At 35.6% G+C, this 15,732-nt stretch overlaps 1 protein-coding gene across 1 annotated transcript in view; it reads right to left on the bottom strand.

Annotated features, from left to right (window-relative positions):
* CFAP47 (cilia and flagella associated protein 47) overlaps nucleotides 1–15,732 on the bottom strand; it is a 343,082-nt gene that overhangs the window by 34,169 nt on the left and 293,181 nt on the right. The window contains exons 58-60 of the mRNA XM_056329101.1: nucleotides 9,705–9,864; nucleotides 8,949–9,046; nucleotides 5,421–5,582 (exon numbers count right to left, since the gene is read on the bottom strand). Coding sequence (XP_056185076.1) covers nucleotides 5,421–5,582; nucleotides 8,949–9,046; nucleotides 9,705–9,864 — 420 coding nt within the window. The remainder of the gene's footprint in view (nucleotides 1–5,420; nucleotides 5,583–8,948; nucleotides 9,047–9,704; nucleotides 9,865–15,732) is intronic.

The following is a 15,732-nucleotide window of genomic DNA, read 5'->3' as shown; positions in this document are numbered from 1 at the left end:
TTTCATTTTCTCTAAGAAAAACAACAATATGTGAACAGCGCAGCTTCAGAGACAGAAGACAAGGACAAAGAATCTTAGCACAAAAATTAAATAGGATGTAATACACTTGAAATAGAAGAGCATTTGGGATATAGTTGTATGTGTGCATGTGTTTGTTACTACAGTGACTGTCAGATATATTATCTGAAGCAAATCTAGGTGTATAAACCTTCCACTTGCTTTGCTGTGAATAGAACCATGCACACACAGCTGAGACAGACAGGGAGAGCACTGGTCCATTGTTCTTCTGGAAAACCAACAGAGTTCACATTTTAAGGGCCTCTATTAGCTATGCTTTGTTGATGTCCCATAATTAATGAGAAAACAATGCAAAAAACCTAGTGCAAATTAACGCAGATAGATCATCGTAAGGTGCTATGAGGTTGCAAAAGCACAACTAAGATCCTGGAGAGCTATGCTGACTCTGGTTTTGATTTACAGAAGCTTTCCCAAAATACCTTTACAAAATAAGGGTGTAGTGGTGTCGTTACTATGGAAGTAATACCTATCACTCAACCAAAGAAATTACAGAAAACTATGTGAAAAAGAAATGGGAGAAATAGCAATTTGGCAATCACAATCATATAACAATTAGAGTAATTCATGGAAACTTGCAGGAAATTATATTGCTTAGCCTTCCCTTAGTCACTAACTCAAAAGACATTTCTAAGAGGTGATTGTGTGTTCTTGTTTCAGAGATACATTATGTGGGGATAGCCAATCAGTTCTATTGGACTTCTCAGTTTTCCTGGACGTACATCATACTGAAAAGTAACATCAGGAATTCCTTGTTTTGTATTGCTTATTGGTTTTGCACTTTTGTGAAGCTGAATAAATAACTTAAGATTATTTTATAATTGCTCTGGTTCCCTGTAAGTGTTGAGTATTGTAACTGAGCGTGATTGTAGAAAGTAATTTTGATTTGCGTAATGCTGAAACTTATTCTTAAGGCTTGCAGATTTCAATGTTTTATAAAATGGGAAAGAAACAGAAATGAGTGACTCTTCTGTAAACAGAAATATAAGTAATTCCAAACCATACTAGCTCACAATTCACAAGCTTTTTTTCAGCAGTTGGCATTATTGTTCAAGTTCCATTAAGAAATGGGAGTAGGAAGGGTTACTTATGAGAGAAAAATCTATGCTAAATTGTTTCTTTTTTTAATGGACCAAATGGTAACCCTGTATATCAATAAGTAAATAAAGTCCTATTTCAACTTCTTCATTAAAATGCCTGTGCATATTGCAGTTCAATAAAGAGAATAAACAATGTATCAAATCTCTCCCATGTTTGACTCATAAAGAAACAAACAGCCAGATGTAAACAAAAATTATGTAGCTGACAAAATAATCCATCTAGGCTTTCATTTTTACTCTGATGCCCTATTTGGCTTCTGCTGGTTCCCCGTTTCCCAGCAGGAGTTGTCACCTTTAACAACAAGGTAATAATCTCTAACAGAGTGACCCAATTGCTGGTTCACCCCCTTGTCAACACTTTCATTTTGCCATAGCTCACAGCTTTCACAAAGTGTTAATCCAAAACAAATACTTTGTTGCTCTTTCTTCTACTTCTTGCAGATTAAAAAATTCACTTAACAATCTCATTTATACAGATATAACTCTCTCATCCTCAATTACCATTTCAAAAATAATGACATAATTATTCTGACAACGGAGACACAGCTAAGTAAAACATTAGGCCATCTTCATCACTATTACTCTCTTCATATGGCTTTCAATATTAACCTGCTACACTTAATCAGCAATTAAATTAAAATCTCTGAATGAGAGACAAGTCTATATGAATATTTTGTCTCCTCCTATCCTGGCATTTTTATTTCTTATACTGCTAGGATCTCTTTGATCGTATCCAATTTTATTGGACTCATTTCTTGAAGGTGAGCTTCCTGATTCAGATCTATCATATCAAATTGGCATTTAGTGGAATCCATACCACTGGCTAACATAAAATCTTGCTGGGGGGTGGAAATAGCTTTTAACATGTGTTTGGACATGTTCTTCTTCCCCTGTTTCAAAGAACTACTGTAAAGAAAGCAAAGAAAATAGAGGCTTTTTGTATATTCTGATCTGATGAGTGTCAGGTGTTTTTCAATATAGCTATTTGCTATATTTATATTTATAGCTATTTGCTATAAAATTTCATAGAATATGTATATTGGTTGATTTTGTAAATGGTGAAAGAAAGGGTACAGATACACTTTGCATAATGTACGCCAATAGCCAATGTTATGGATTAGCATATCTGGTAAATTTTATTTAACCACTAGCTGCAATTGAACTGATCATGTGTTTAGTTAGAAGTCAGCATAGCTGTGAAACTTGCTTATAGCACACAGAACCCCCCATACCGGTGCTACCCTACAGAACCCGGACAGCAGCATTCCCCCCTGCCAAAGGCAGCTCATGAAACCTTCCCAGAAATAAGAACACAGGAGTGAGGAACTAAGACCAACTTTGGGGCTGTAAGAAGAGCTATGAATTAATAAAGATTAGGGAAGTTAATTATAAACACTCAGCCCTTATGGCTGGCTTATGTGATAAACTGAAGTAATTGAAAAGGATAGGTTACAAGGGACCATTACAAACGCAGAGACAGAACAGGCCTGGTTAGCGTATTTCCTCAACCAGAAGGTACTCTGGCTGTGTACTCTACATGCTGTCAACACAGTCAAGTTTGGTTGCGTAGATATTTGTGAATTTCAGCCAAATATATAGAACTGATAATTTGTGAATGTCTATGTTTTTCTTAGAAAATCATGGAACATTAAACACATTTGTATTTCCCATTGAATATTTAAAGTAAACTAAAAATGCTGTTTTGTTAGAATAAATAAATATAAAAACCCAATCTTCACACTTGTTTGGATGAATCATGGGTCTTAAATTTCATTTACTGAAAAAAAGATGTCTTTAGAGTTCTTTGTATGAAACCATATAAAAAAAAAGGTAAAAATATGCATTTAATACAATTGGTAATTATTTTTGTAAAGAGCCATATCAATTGCTAAATGTCTAAAAAATTAAGCTTTAATTATTTGATCTCCAGAACTTTGCTGACTTCTGAACAACAAACTATGTTACTTTAGCTAGACAATGTTTAGATTGTCCCCTCATAAGAAATTGTAATATATTTCTGTTTCAAATGATATCCTGGACTGGATGAAATTGAATTCTTTACATAAAGAATATGCTTGAAGATTTTTCACTTCTCAAGAATTTTTACTTGTCCAAGTAATTTAAATACTGAAGCATAGTAGTAGCTGTTTAAATCTGATCTGCCAGTAATTATCATCATTTATCTTTGGATGTAAAAACTTTTTACTACACATCACACATACACTCTGATGAATCACTCTTTCAAAAGAGAAAAAATGAAAAACAGCTTGCCAGGCTGTTATCTTGGAGGTTTACACTTTTATTTATGTTATTACTGGTAGACTGCAGAAAGCTCAGATAGTACCATTAAATTTTATTCCCAACAGGCATCAAATTCATCTAGCAATAATGACATTATAATGTCATTGAAAATCATGGAAAGCACCAGAGTTATAAATGATCTTATTACCTATGGTGTAAAGCATTTCATTACCAGACTTCTTGCTTGAAAAGATGCAATGTCCCAAATCAATGTCTTGCAGCATGTGCAGAAGCCAGTGTTAATAAATACGAGATATTAGTCCTATGAATAAAACAAGCACTACACATCATGAATCTGCAGGTCTTTCAAAATGCTGCCTTAACTTGCTCAATGCAAGTCATGCTCATTTTTGTCAATTCACATGCCAACATGTTGGAGGGAAATAGCCCAGGTATGCTTAAGGTAGACAAGTCAATAAAGAGCTAAGCCTACTCTATAGTAAAAAAGAAGGTACCCTGTATTTTGATACACAGCTGTTCTCACAAGGCTGAATAAGCTTATATAATAGTATAGTATTTATGGTTCTCTAAAGAGGCAAGAACATACACTGAGAACTTCACATTTGCTTATTTTATTAGATTGATCACTATCCCTTTGTAGTATGGGAATATAAAATAATAATATGCCCAGACAGCATTATCTTTGACAACATGTTATGTGCAAGTAACAAGATTAACTAAGTAATTACAAATATTAATGAATCAGTAAATATATGCTGTGCAAGCTCTCATTAACAGTGCAACTTCAGATCCCCTCCTGTTTTAAAACCATTCAAAGATAAAATCTTTTTAAAGAGCTGGACAGTGATTGCTGATGAGACCGCATTGGTCAGTGTGCAGGGCAGGGGCATGTTTGCATGAAAATCATCTTTATAGGAAGGATGTCATTCACCTTGATTTACCTTTTATAGCTTTTTAGTTTTTCACAGTTTTTTGGCAGGAGAGTTTCTGTAACGTGCTATTCATTTAAAGCCATGTAGGACTGGACTCTAATTGGCAGAAATGAAACACAAAAGCTAAGTTTGCTGCCTCTCTGATTGCCTAATAGACTGCAATCATAGCAACCTCTGTAGACTCATTTTTTACCACCCTACAATGCATTACATTCTTATCAAAGTTGGAGTATGGGTGAAATCACTTCATTACAGCTACGTTAAACACACGTTGCAGTGTCACGTGCCACGTGTCATAATTTTTATAGAATATTTTTCTTAAAAAATAAGAAGAATTTGAACCCCCCAAAAATGTAGATTAAGTTCCAAAGATGCAATAACTGATGAAAATAGAATGTAACGGTGGATAATTTGTTGTAGTGAGTATGAGCGTCAACACACTTCTATTAACAAAAATACCAGACATAGAGCAACAACAAGCATTCTTTTCATACTATTTATATGTTGCACCATTCTGTTTCAAAGAGAGGTCTCATATGAAAAGCTGGTGTATCTCTGAATAAATTGATTTTCACTGTGTCCTCTGTTAATTAACAGTAAGTGGAAGCTATCTGTTCACAAAGCTTTATTGCTTCTTTCGAACAAGGCTTCCTTCTTCAATACATTTTACTGCAGATATTGGCCTGCTGGTGGGAATGCACGTTACAGATAGGGACAACCTGGAGATAAATATTTCCTGGCAATGCTTACACAGAAATTTTTTGTATAACTTTAGACTTTGTGCAGGCTATTCTCTTTTAAAGGAGAGATGGTATGTATGCAAGCCTCGCATCCAAGACATACAAAAATAAAGGTTCTGGTTCAAAGGTACCTGTAACTGCTGACATACTGTTATACAAATGTACTATATTTGCAACAGGGTAGAAATATGGACTGAGGGGATTTGCCTAAACCTCATCTGTTGTCATGGCAGAGCTGCACATTCAGTAAAGTACTTACCTTACTTGAAAAGTTCTTAAAATAGTATGGTATCCAAGCTATGTATTCTTACCATCAGTGACTTGAACTTCTCCTTGGATGTTGGCTGGCTTATTTGTATTGATCATATCAGAATTTCTTGCAGCAGGCATAGCACTTGCACAGAGAACTACACCAGTCAGCAGCACTTCTATTCTTCTTTCTGCTCTCTGCCTGGCTTGACAGCATACCACAGCTACAGAAAAGCAAAAATCCATTACTTTTAAAATGTTGGCATCTTGATTTTAACAAAACAATTAAACACGGAAGTTAAATGGGCTTAGAGAATGACAGAATTTCAATAAGGACCAAGACGACTAAGTGCTTTTCCCAAGTTCATGGTTTCTACTGTTCTGTTTAGTTGAAATAGTAGAAAATATTGCTAAGCAAACAAAAATCTGTTCCTACATTTAGTTCACAACAGCACTTGCAAGTTTCTCCCTTTTTTGTAATCATGAAATGCATCTTCGTTTTATTTCATTTGCAAATAGAAATTATGGCATAGTTTGACATATGCCAATGAGAAGGGGAGACTGAGGAAAACAAAGAAATTAAAGAATTTAAAAGTTAAATGAAAGACTATTAAGTTACTCTTTGATTTCTTAGTTTAAGAATACTGTTGTTCAAACTTCAGCTTTTATAGAACTATGCCAGAATAAAAAGCATTCTGACACGAGTTTCTTTGAAGCATGACAGAGCTTTTTTCAATTCAGTAAGTGATTCTAATTTACTGCTTCTTAAATGACTTTTTTTCATTACAAGGTAGTTGGGTTTTAGCTTATACATTAGACTTTATAAAGTTTACTTCAATAGTTATTGTTTATGGTTCTTTCAATAACTATTGGCACAGAAAGAGGAGAAAATTAGGCACAAGAACTGAAAGCAAAACGTTTTCCCAAATACAAGACTTAGAATTTTCTAGAATTACAGAAATCAACATGAAAAAGAAGAGCCAATTACATACTTCTCAATTTCAAGATCTAAGTACTATTTTCATCAGAATTAAACCAAATGATTCTATAAAAATTAGCTCTAAACTTAACATCAACATTTAATGGTAAATAATTTAGAATCATATCTTGGTAAGTAATTATGTAAAGTGTTTAAAAAAAGAGCAATGAAAGCCTTACTTCTAAACCACGTTTATTTAGCTTCAACTTTCAGTTCTGGAGCTTCATTCGCTATTGTTATTTTGGAAAATAAGTAATTTCACATCAAGTTAAACTCATTTCCTTTCTCTAAATAAAAAAACCAAACAACTTCTTTTTTTTTCCTTGATCTTTTCCTGTTTAACAAGGTTTAAGTAATTTCTATAGTGCTCTTCTAATCTTTTCCATGTGGGACAAGTCCTGAAATAGTTAAAAACTTTTTTTCTCAGATGCATGGCCTTATATTTAAAAAGAAATTACATTGGCTGTATTACACCAGCTTACCAAGTATTTCAGATTAGCGTGCACATGTGTGTCCACAAAATTTTCTATTCTGCAGCTCATCTTACTACCAGAAATGATTCTACATGTTCTTTTTCCTAAATGGCTAAACAATATTTATGGATAAAAATCAGGTCTGTGTGGGATTTGACTGGACAACCTGATCTACTTAGACCTGGCTTTGAACAGGGAGCTGGATTAGCTGACCTCCTGTGGTCCCTTCCAGTCAAAATTAGTGTATGCTTCTTTGACTCTACAAGAATTAAAAAAATACTCTGGATGATTCTCCGTTTGTAATCACTTTTCTAAGATGGCTATATTGTAACCTACTTAACATGTACTACATGGGTTGTGACCACTGATCATTTTAATTGGTCTCCCGAGATACTAAGCCAAGTGACTTCTAGATGTTTAAGTGTATTAAGATGCAAATAAGAATGACACAAATGATGAACTACCTAATATACTGGCAAAGCAGCTTTGGCTTTTGACATAACAGCTTGTAGCCTCCAGGCAATTTTAATAAATGTCTCCATTAAAATAAATGACAATACTATTTTCATTATTATTAAAAACAATGATTTTAAACCAAAGGAGTCTTCTTGTAAATTACCTGCTTTGGATTCTTATCTTACAACAGGGATTTTTAAAAAGTCCACTTGAAACTGACAAGCGTAGCTTTCAGAATCAAGGCAGAAATGTAATCTGGTTTATAAATACACTTACAAACAGGTATTTTAGTTTTCCAGGTCGTTTTTCAATGAAAGCTCTAATACTTCCTTAGGAAAAAAAAAAAAAAAAAATAGCCTAACATAACATGGTGATTGCCAAAGAGAGGTATGTATCAAAATGAATGCAGTGCTCATTCTATGCATTACAAAGATTTACTGAAGATAAACTAGTGGATAGCAGTTAAAAATATTTTACAGTTTAGTTTTGCTGTTTGAAAGCATCATTTAGGAATTTAAAATTACTTAAACTTTGACATTACTTAAGTTTCTGATCATATGCAGAAGTGATGTCATTTAGAGCAGTTTATGAATGCTAACTTTTAATTCATAACTTTTATAGCTAAGGAAACCAACAGCCCAATAAAAGGCAGACTTATCTCAGAGCCTCAAATTACATAACAGCTTTAAATAACACAACAAACATTCACATCAATATACATAATTTTAATGCTAATGAGACTCATTAAAACCATCATTTTGGGCAACAGTTGATTGCACAATGATATTCTGCTTCATTCCTTGAGGTATTAAAGTGCAAATTACGGAGATGAAAGGTCTAATTAATGCCACATCATTGGCATTTGTCTGCAACTAAAGGATCCTTAAGCAAATTAAATTAATAACAGTAAAAATATCTAATTCTATAGTTTCCCAGAAGTTATTCTTATACCTTAGCCTGTTCAGTGTAGAAAGGTATTAAATTCACACATCAAAACACAAGTTCGTGTAAAATTGTCCCTCTTCTACACCCTGAGCTGTAGTTTCATCAAGGTTATAGGTTTAAAAAGCTGTTCACAATTTCTATTTCACAATTCTGGGATTGTATCACAGCTTTAAAAATAGGTGCACCAAATCTATAAACATTTACTATCTCAAAAGTAAGCAACAAAATAAAAAAACACCTATGAATGCCAGTCATCTTTTACTGCAAGTTTACTTCTCAGGAGCAAGTGGGAAACTAACTGCTATTTACACTACTCTGTATTAGTTTTGATTAAGGAATGAAACTTAAAGCTGAGAGAAACAGTGGACATCTACTCCAACATTTTGTACCCCACAAACAGCAGTGTTCTGGGTACACAATCAGAAATCTACCCTTGTGTCAGTCTCTGATTTACCTTCAGTTCTCTAACTCAGCATTAACTGGGATGCTGAAAGGCATAAGCCTTGATATTTTCAACTGCTCCTGGCTCCTTTTACCCACAATGAGAATAAAATAATAGATCTAGATCTGCTTTAAATGTTGGGAAAGAAGATTTTATTTTTAATATATAATTTTATCTTTCTTTAAGATGTAGCAAAGTACTACTGCAAATTCTCACGATCAAGCAGATGAGAACACAAATGACTATTTAATTTTCTTAAATTTATTGTTTGAGGTTTTTTTCAATCATTGCCTACCTGGAGCTAATTTCTGCTGTGGTGCTTCAGGTATTCCATGAACCGGATAGATCCAGAGTATTCCCTGAATTCCCCCATCCTCTGTGACAGTAACACTGCTTGGAAAATAAGTGAAGAGTATCATTATGGTAGACTGCTAAGGATTATTTTTTCCAAAGCAATCTAAACTTAAGAGTTGTTGGAGAGGGGAGACTCCGTTTTATTGTATGCTGTAATGCTAAACATACCACCCACCCCCCCCCAAAAAAAAAAAGTGACATAAAATCCACCTAAATCAGAACAGCAATAATTTACATCTGCTTAGTTTACTGTCTTCAAACACTGTTCTGTCAGGATATGAGAACGTTTGGCCTGAGCTACTCTATCTTGTGTCAAGACTACACTGAAAGAAAGCTTATTCAGTTTATGCATTACACAAACATATCCCAGGAGAATAACCATTAGCCCAAATATATTGAAAAATTAGAGGTGTCTAAGAGCTTTCATTTGTTCAATATCCATAACTGCACTGGCAGGTAGTACTTTAAATTTTCTTTATCTAAAAGTAGAAAAGGTAGATATTGACACAGATAAAAGACTTACCCTAAATCTGAATACTTTGCAGAGAACATTAAAAGCTTATGTTGGATAACTATTGCCCTCAAAATCAGACACATGATTGCCCTTGAGAGCTACAAACAAATAGCTGAATGAGGAAATTATGATAGGACTGAGTATCCTCTGCTACCTTTTCTTTTTCCTATTAGAATAAATTACCTCTCAAAGTCTTTATTTAATACAGCAGAATCCTCATAAGGCCAGTTTTCACCATTTTCCCTCATTACATGAATTACCACCACAGCCTCATACATTTTCATTATATCTGGCATGAATAATACTGGGATGTCCAGCTTTTCTTTCGGAGCCAATCGGGTTCCTGTAAGACAGAACGGATCATCATGTAAGTTTTGAAAATTAATTATATAATTTTACTCATATATTTCCTTTTTTTCTTTTTGATACACTGCTTAACATTTTATCACAGTGTACCATTCCCCTTGTAATAACAAATTTCATTTCAGCCTGCTCTTGCTACAGCCAAATCTCGTTTACAGTAGCACGTGGCCTGTCTTCCTGTAATCAGGTGCTTTGTGATTCAGTGTCCTGAACAAAGGAGTTCACTTCAAGTGTTTAGACTTCTACTTACTGATAAAACTTTGAACCCAAGGCCAAGGAGACTGTGAAGGCTCAAAACAAAACCAGCACAATTAAGTGAACATCCCACATGTAATACTCAAAGATCATGTGTTATATATGTACATCAATCCCGTGATTTTCTAGGGTCTAAGTCATGTTTTTTGAGCATCTCTGGGTTGCAACATAAGAAAGTAACAATGCATAAAAAAGACCAACCCAAAAGCAATTGTTCACGTTCAAGACATAACTGAAACATACTTGAAAGAATCTACATTATTACTTCAAAAGCCATGTCTTTTCCATACGATTTTTCATCTGATTGATTTTGCTGTCATAAAAAAAACCCCAAACACCTATGTCATCTATAATGAAGGTGGACTGATACATTTTTAAGGGCCTTTGTCCAATGACTTGTCAGTCTGCCAAGTGTCAGAACACCTACCTCAGGGCATGTTCCAGCTATTTCAGAAAGAAAGTTAGAGCAAAATTATACAAAAGAGAGAAAGTAAATCATACAGTCTTTTCACTTTCAAGGTCCTTTGAAAAGAATTCTTGAAATTTGGTAGAATTGACATCTCGGGGTTAGGGTTCCAGCTTTATTTCTATCTGCAGAAAAACCTCTTATTTATGAGTAACTACTTCTACAATAAGATTTGAATCCATTTTAATGATAAATTTTCATGCCTGCTACAATGTACACATGCTAACACCCATCTATGAGTATCATTCCCTGAGAATGACTCAATCTGCTAAAGTTAGCATGCATGGGACAAGCAGCACTCTCCCTGATTGCTGCTTCTGATAACCTTGGGAAGGACAAAACATAAAAAAAGAGGTGGATGCACGGAAGTTTGGAAATGAAGGTGGACGTGTAGGGAGGCAAAGTAAAATGATGACAGACAGAAATGCCCAGAAACAAAAAAAAAAGGTCAATTAAGTCACAGCAGAGTGGTAAAGAGCTTGAAAGATAGCTCTTCAAAACACAGAACAGTCAGGACTCCTCATCTGCATCAAACCACCTCTGCTAGCATGTAATTATAAAGCCTACGGACATTGCAACTTCTATGGCTACGTCACAATCTATTGTTGCTATCATTTATTCAACACAAACAGCAACCTTGAATAAAGATATCCAAAGTAGCTTGGGTAGAATAACAACGTATTTAAATTAGTAAATTTCCCTGTCCAGACTGGTTACCTTTATGAAAAAATTTCTTGTACTGAATTATTTAGGTATTTTCTATAGTACATAACCCCACTAGAGTTAATGTAGTTCTGTAGCTGTAAAGCTTTTAGGTGGAAACACTCTTAAATTAAAATAAATTAACCAAATTAAGATTGGCAAATCAGCCTTAAATTAGGAAGGCTGGGATTATTTAAAGACAAACCACTCTGCAGGATTTTTGCCCCTTTCAGTAACAATGCCTCAAGACCTCAAATATAGACCACTGCCTCACTTTATTATGGATGCTACAAACAGTAGAGAATTCTTACCTAAATATTTGTGGATTTCTGCATGTAAGAGGTTTATCATGTAGCAGTTACAGAGATTAACCACCTGCTTTGCACTCACAATTGTTTCATTTTTGTGTATTTATAGAAGTCCATCAAGACATGAGAAATTTGTCTTTGAAATAATTACTTGAAAAGTCTTGTACCTTGAAATAGCTTGAAAATATCCTCATTAAAAATCCATTGAAAATGTTAGTATATAGATGAGAAAAACAAACTATATTTCTTCTTCTTTTTCTTTTCATATAGATTTAAGATTCTTCTTTAAGTCTTAATCTTCCCGTTTGATGCATTTTCTATCAAGTGCATACCCAAGATTTAAAAGATATACAATATATATATACAGATATTGTTGGCAATAATGTGGTCAAAGGGCTTTTTGAACACCTTTAAAAATTGGCAATTAATTTTTTAATCCCGTATCTGAAATAAATAAGATGACCATTGTTTCCATACTTCTGAAAACATCCGAACTAGGATCCATCCCTCTGGAACAGAGGTCAGTTACAGCACTGATGCACTGTTCTCCCTCTGTGAAAGAAAAGGCAGCTCTTTACTGTGACTTGCCCACTTTGGGCCTACCCTGGTGTCGTTCAGGCAGAGGTCTGTAATATCTTTTAATTAGAAGTGTATTCTTCAGGATATATATGCAATTAGATTGCCTTAAATCAAATATATGCTTACCAAAACAGTGTAATCAACAACAGTGTGTAAGCACTTCATAATACCATTGTGGCACATCCGTAAGTTTCATTTGTCACTCTTCTAACATGCAACAAACGGAACAGACTGTAAATTAAAATCTAGCTATAGTATATATGCACTGCATATACTGTTTGAATTGTAGCTTAATTATGCCTGTTACAGGACATCGTGGCTTTGTTTTTCAAATAAATTTTAATACAGAACCTATATGAAAGCATTCTGGGTCATTCTGGCAGAAAATTGGTTATTAAATATCATGAAAAGACAAATTTTATAGTATTGCCATTGAAACAGAATGTATTCTCATTTTTAATACAAAAATCTTCTTAGGAGAAGCTGTTCATAATGACAGTAATTTTATATCACTGGGCTTGCCTGCAGCTCTCAACTAACCAACTGATCATTAACTGCTAGTACAGATTTATTTCCTTATGATTTTGCCTAGTTAATAAGATAGATGAAATAGGCCTAATTGCAAAAATCACACACTGCTTCAAGCTTCTCTTTTTCTCCTTCCCATTTAGAGACTGTGGGCCAGCAACTGCTGGCACGACAGTATCTATGTGCACCACATTAGTGTGAATCGGCATTACCAACCAAGATGCTCCTATTTGGCTGTGGACCTCAAGTACTCTGCTAGGGATACCACAAACCAATACCAACAGCTGATCCCTTACCTCCATGTAAGTATTTATACTGCAACGAGTATCCACAATTATTCATAAGAAATCCATAGCAAGGCATTTTTCAGAATAGAGCTGCATCACATTTGGTAAAAAGCTTTGGGCTAGATTTTGATAATACCTTACTTCTCTTTCACTGTCTTACAGGCCATTAGGAAATGGGGACAGTTAGCAGAGAAAGCTCAGCTGACCCTTTAAAAAACAAGCTATCTGATTCAGACAAAGGGCTGCAATTAGAGTCAACTGCCTCACGGAGAAGCATGCAGAGATCCCAGTCCTCCCTCCTTTCTTTTTTAGGTCACCTGTTTTTAAGCCTTGCCTCAAGCCTCTCAAAAGGACAACGGAGAACACTAATTCTGTAAAAGATTCCTTGGGCACTGCATCCTTTGACACTTGAGCCTAGAACTCAGAACTGAATAAGATAATTAAATGAAAAATGAGTGTATTTCAAATTCCCTGCTTCACTTCTGTGGGGCACTGCACTGTGATTGAGCTCTGTGTAATTTCTGTGTCAGTTCTAGAAAGAATAGCACTATGAAAGTTAAAATTAGTTACAGAAACAGAGGATCCCCATAGCTGTGAGGTTATTTGGAAGGAACACAGACAGGTGAAAACACATTTGTTGCCTCTACAGTAGCTTAGGAAAATGTTTAAGAGCAAGCATCCCAGGCAGTGCCACAGTGACAAAATTGTAATGGCAATGAGCAAAATATCCTGCAATGTCTTTAACAAGAATCATCATCCTCTCACCTAACCTTATCTTAAAGCTAGTTTTCATATTAATAAGGTGCTTTGATGGCAGATGTTCTAGATGTTGAAAGGATTATCTCCTGATGCATCACACTTAACTCTGTAGCATCTCAGACTGCCTCCCATTGATTGTGCCCAGAATATAGCACTCTGTTCAGATTCCTTGAATAGAAAAAGAGAGACGAGGCAGAGCTCACAATGTCTTCTTGAAGTCGGATGGGGAATCATTGAAGGGTGGGCACTTCTGTGGTTAGTTGTGGGGTTATTTTCTGATAGTTTCTCCATTAAAATTATTAGTATAGAATTATTTTACTAAAAACTGCAGACAACCCTGCTAAAATTAGCACAGGCCATATAAATGTCAACCCAGTATAATCAGGTCTATCTTCTACCATTATTCTTAATCTGGAAAGGGCAACCTCCAAAATATTCACAGACAGCAGCTGATGCTGGGGAATGGTTGCTAATTCTACCTCAAGGAACTCATCCAGAAAAGGAGGACTGATATCAGGCAGTAGAGTGAGATATTGCCAGCAATCCAGTAAGTATCTGAAATACATAATAAAAGTCAGGCATAGGTATTCACTTATTTTCACCCGCTAGAAGGGACAAACACCTGGCTCACATATGAAGACTAAGATTTTTTTTTTATAGCAGCTCTTCCAAAAGTGGTTCAGTGCTAAATTCCAAGAGTTTAGTAAAGAACAAAAAGGATTTCTACCTCAACTGTTATTTAGGGTGGGTTCATTTCTGTTTGCATCTTTTTCTTCTTTTTTTTTCTTTTTTTTTTTTTTTATAGTGTTTTCAATGAGGCTGCTTGAATTTTTTTATTCCTTTTCAGTAAAACATGATTATAATCCCTTGTTGTGGGTTCTAATTGATGAACTGTGCGAATGTAGCAGTCTGTGTTAGCTTTACTACACCAGTATTGTAATTAGTCAGTCTCAATGAGTGAATATGAATAACATTTTCTGAATTGACAGCCATCACACAACAGCCAAGAGCCTCCATCTGTGGAGATATTCAAAACTGCACTGGAGGTGGTCCTGGACAACCTGCTTTAGAAAAACCTGCTGGAGGAAAGGGAGGGGTTGGATGGACAATATGACCACCTGAACAGACCTGTGATTCTACAGTTCTGCGATCATGATAGATCACTATGCTTTGTGTTGTTCTTGTTTTTAAGAATACATATAAAATACATTCTTATTTGCGAAGCCAGATCCACTCATCTCAGTGAATAGCAGGTGATATGAGGAACAGCGTGCCTCCTTCAAAGGGAAATGAAGGAGGCAGAACAAGAGATCACCCTGGCTTAACAATTAGCTTTTGGGTACACTTAAAGGCAAAGAAGCAGCACACCAGGTATGGAAAGGCCAACAAATACCCAGCAAGAACTACAAGAACCTTGCTAGTGCATGCAGAAATGCAGTTAGGGAGGCTGACACTTAGCTAGAACCAAAATTGGCCAAAAATATCAAGAACATACAAGAAAAGGTTCTTCTGATACGTGGGTAATAATCAGAAGCACAAGGAAGACAGTCCCACTGCTCAACAGGGCAGAGAAACTAGTTACAAATAATGCTGATAAGGCAGAGGTTCTCATCAAGTTTCACAATGACAGTGAACTTGTGAGGTGGACAGTCGGGGGAGACAAATTACAGAGAGACCTGAAGAGGCTGGAAGAGTGGGCCAACAAAGACAAGCACGAGGCCCTGCACCTGGGATGGTGTTACCAAAGAGCCCAGACAGGCTGTGATCTGATGTGGCTGGGGAGCAGCCTTGCTGAAAGGGACCTGGGGGTCCAGGTGGGCAACAAGCTGAACGTGAGTCAGCAGTGTGCTGCTGCACCAGCAAAGGCAAATCAGATCCTGGGCTGCACCCACAGGGCACTACCAGCAGAGATAGAGGTGTGGTCTTCCCACTCAGAACTTGTCAGGCCACACTTGGAGTGTCCT

The sequence above is a fragment of the Falco biarmicus genome, chromosome 2 (assembly GCF_023638135.1).
Source record: "Falco biarmicus isolate bFalBia1 chromosome 2, bFalBia1.pri, whole genome shotgun sequence".
NCBI classification, from domain to species: domain Eukaryota; kingdom Metazoa; phylum Chordata; class Aves; order Falconiformes; family Falconidae; genus Falco; species Falco biarmicus.
The sequence above is the reverse complement of the archived record's forward strand: the minus strand, read 5'-3'. Positions and strand labels throughout refer to the sequence as shown.